General features: G+C 36.4%; 1 protein-coding gene across 1 annotated transcript in view; it reads left to right on the forward strand.

Moving 5' to 3' along the window:
- The window catches only part of NCAPG (non-SMC condensin I complex subunit G), a 38,409-nt gene that overhangs the window by 29,874 nt on the left and 4,888 nt on the right, over nt 1-3,647 (forward strand). Inside the window, 2 exon segments of the mRNA XM_006038300.3 lie at nt 754-915; nt 2,610-2,754. Of these exon segments, the coding sequence (XP_006038362.1) occupies nt 754-915; nt 2,610-2,754 (307 nt within the window).

Consider the following 3,647-nt stretch of genomic DNA (forward strand, 5'->3'; position numbering starts at 1 on the left):
TATACAAGAGTAAAACTTTATTTTGAGGAGTTATCCAATTGCCTTTATATACACTACTCAGAAAAATATAAACCAGGACAAAATATTTTTTTTAAATAAAATTAAAATATGTTATAGTAGGTGTTTGTTTTTTAATACACGATTTGTTTTTACCTATACATTTTAGAAATCCTATCGTCTGAAAGATTGTATGTCCTTCTACAGCTCACCAAAACTTGTTAAATAGCATGCCATCCAAAATAATTGGCCATCCCTGATTTAAAGCATGATGCAAACAGGTCACAAAGTTGTTAAACATGGAATTACTTTGTGGCTCATTTATTATATCATCATGCCTTAAATTTACTTGATCATATGGCTAGGTTACTTGTTAATCGCATCTTAAATATCATGTGTGTCAGGGTTCTTGGATATTTGTGATGACAGATTAAGAAATTGCCCAACCCAGTCATTGCCAGTACTCTGTCTCCGCAGCCCTTTTCTAATATTCCTCATCTGAAGGAATTGAGGGGTCACCACAAATGATTTCTCTAGTTTGCTGTTGTATGCTAACCTACTAAATTTTTAATAGAAGCTGTTGCATATAAAGCCAGGCAAGGAAGCATACATTAGTTGGATTGGCTTAAATGCTGCTTTTTGAGAACCTGTTTTTACTATTTAATATAATTGATTCCTCAAGTGCTAACCTTTTCACTGTTGTCTTCTGTAAGTAACTTGCAACCAGTTTGCACATTATTCTTGTGACTCTTCCAGAATTTGACAGTACATGACAGCTTAGCCATGAAAATTTGCAACGCAATCTTAATGGACCCAACAGCACCAGATGTTCGTATTTATGCAAAAGCCTTGAGTTCTTTAGAACTCAGTAAATACTCCATAAAGGATCTTTTGATTCTATTTGATGAGATTCTTAAGGTAGGTACTAAGTAAATAATCTGCATAACACTTGCTGTTAACATTAATGGCTAAAAATTTTGAATTTTTAAAGTAGATAAATTTGTTTTCTTTAAAGTACTTGTTTGAGTTATGAAAGTGGGTGGGTTTTTCTTTATATGGAAGTCTTTATTTTAAACATTGCATTAAAAATGAATTTAGAAAATCTTTAAACTTAAAGACTACTATAAACTATTTTATGATTTAAATATATTTAACCATTCCAGGCAGTAGAATAAGCTGAAGCAGCATGCCCTGTGTTAAATTTGCCATAACAGTAAGATTTATGATGGATGTGCTGGAGCTTATTTCATTAAATGTAAATAAAATTGAATGAGTCCTTTACAGCCCAGACGATAGAATAGCTACTGGAAATACTTGCAGTTGAATGAGAGATTAAGATTTATCTCTGTTCAGTCTTCTCACAGTGCTTACACGTACTTAACTTCAGGCTCCTTAGGCAGCAGGAAAGGACTTTGGTTTGAACTGAGATGGGGGTGGATAGGTAAGGAGTAACAGAAAGATAATGTGGATAAAGGCTAGAAGTGAAAGCAGTCATACCCAGATTAGGTAGAAGGGAGAAAGCAATAAATTTCAGAGAAGCTGAGATGCAAGGACTGTAAGATCATATATGGGTTTAAAAAAGATGTGCGTTTGTGGGAAGAGTGCCACAGCATCTGTATATGTCAGAGTCTGCGCCATTTGGTTTACCTCTGATTTCTCTTCAGCTGGTTGTAGCAGTCTCAATAAAGGTGAACCAGGGGCCAAGGGTGGGCCAACTGCCACTGTTCCTTTTCAAAGGGATGATATGCATAGCTGGAACATACCAGCCTCTCCTTAGTCTGGCACAGGAGTTGGCAGTGTTTGGTGGGGGGCTACTTTAATGGAGCTTAGCTCCAAGCTATGCTGCATTCACATCCCCCCCAGCAGTTTTGCTGCTGTCTGGCTGCTGTGCAGGCAAAACACAATGATGCAGAAGATTTGTGGGCCAGATTACATGGCTTGGGGGGGCCATAGTTTGCCAACCCCTGGTCTAGCACAGTGCATTTATACACTGAATGTCTTGCGTATTCTTAGTTTTTGCTGCTTTGTTTAACCAAATAAATCATGACATTTAAATTGTAGTCTTTTAGAGCTCTCGTGTATGATTGTATGCAATGATGTTATCAAAGATGGCACGTCTTCTCCTACAAAGTCACTAATGGGGTGTCAGTCAGCATATTTATTTCCAGAAGTTCTGATAGCTGACTGAACCACAGACATGGCTTACAAAAGTATGAAGGTGTAGGGGGGTCATGCTACTTATCCTTCTTTTTTAGGTTGCTAATTATAAAATGGAACCAAGGGGCAACATTGATTTTAAAGTAGTCATATTCTTGAATTGAATCTAGACTTAACCACTTTGGCTTAACCTAGTCGCTCTCTTGTTTCTTAAGTAATTAATCTTGGGCCAGTAATTGGTAACTAACTAATTAACCAATACTTGGGTAGTGACAGTAATTACTAAGAAGTGCTTTGCTTTTAGTACAAGTAATTTGTGTCTGTGAAACACCTGGAGCTTGTTAAATTTTACCATATTTAAGGGACTATGACTCTAAGATACTAATTCATGGAAAATGTATAGAAACAATTAGTGTATAATTAAGCAATATTAATGTGAAATATTTCTTCCACAGAAAGTGAAAGATAAGTTGTGTCAAAGAGCTATTGAGAAAATCAAGACAGATTTCAGAAAACATAATGACATTGGCAAAGACCACTCTGCAGTTGTGCAGGACACTGGCACCACAACATCAGAAGATGTTAATCAAATTGAGGATGGTATGTAATGAAAGTAGTTTAGCAAGAGGATGAATGAATCTCTGAATGGTATAAGTAGTTATCTAACTAAAACGGTAAATTCTTCTCTCTTTATCATGAAAACTTTAAAGTATCCAAGAAGTATATAGCAAATGTTGCGCTTTTAAAATACTCTGCAACATTAGGCTAGTCTTTCTGATTTTTCTGTTGGCTTTTTACCTAGTTTCCCTGTTCCTTCTTTTAAAAACAGTGTCAGACATTTCTCTCCACAACAGTTCCTTTATAAAGATAATGCCAGCTAGGGGACCTTTTGTTTAATAGATAGTTGAGGAGTTGTCAGTCTCCTGACTACTAGTGTCCACTAATTGGCATAGACATAACCTGGCCAAGATGCAACTAGATAACTTTCAATTCCTTTTTTGTTTGCAATCGACTTTCTGCATTTTTCCTCAAATTTTTTTTGTATTTTTTTTTTTTTTTTTAAGACAGCATTTTATAACATAGTACAAATAGCAGTGTCATCTCCTTGTTGTTAACTTCCACATTTAGAGCCAGATTTGGGTCTCGTTTAAATGCGTAATGATGGTAGAAAGAAGACTTTTCATTCTCTGTAGTCTGTGTAGCAGCAATAATCTCTGTGTGTTTTTTCAATCCCTGTACTACAAGTAGCCCAGGTACTATCTGTTAGCAGCTCCTGGTCTCATAATGTAGCTTTTCTTGGGATAGCTTGTATTTATTCAAATACTACACTCGCCTTTTCCCCAAAGATTAGATAAGGAAAATTGGTTTGCATCTTCAATGAGGACACTGGTTTCTGCAGGAGCTGTGTTAAGAGTCTTCTGCTCATCCTCATTCCCCCTCCCCTTGGTACCTGTCAACATCTGAGAATCTACCTTTCTCTCCGATCCTGCTGA

This window comes from Alligator sinensis, unplaced genomic scaffold (assembly GCF_000455745.1).
Source record: "Alligator sinensis unplaced genomic scaffold, ASM45574v1 scaffold1498_1, whole genome shotgun sequence".
NCBI lineage: Eukaryota > Metazoa > Chordata > Crocodylia > Alligatoridae > Alligator > Alligator sinensis.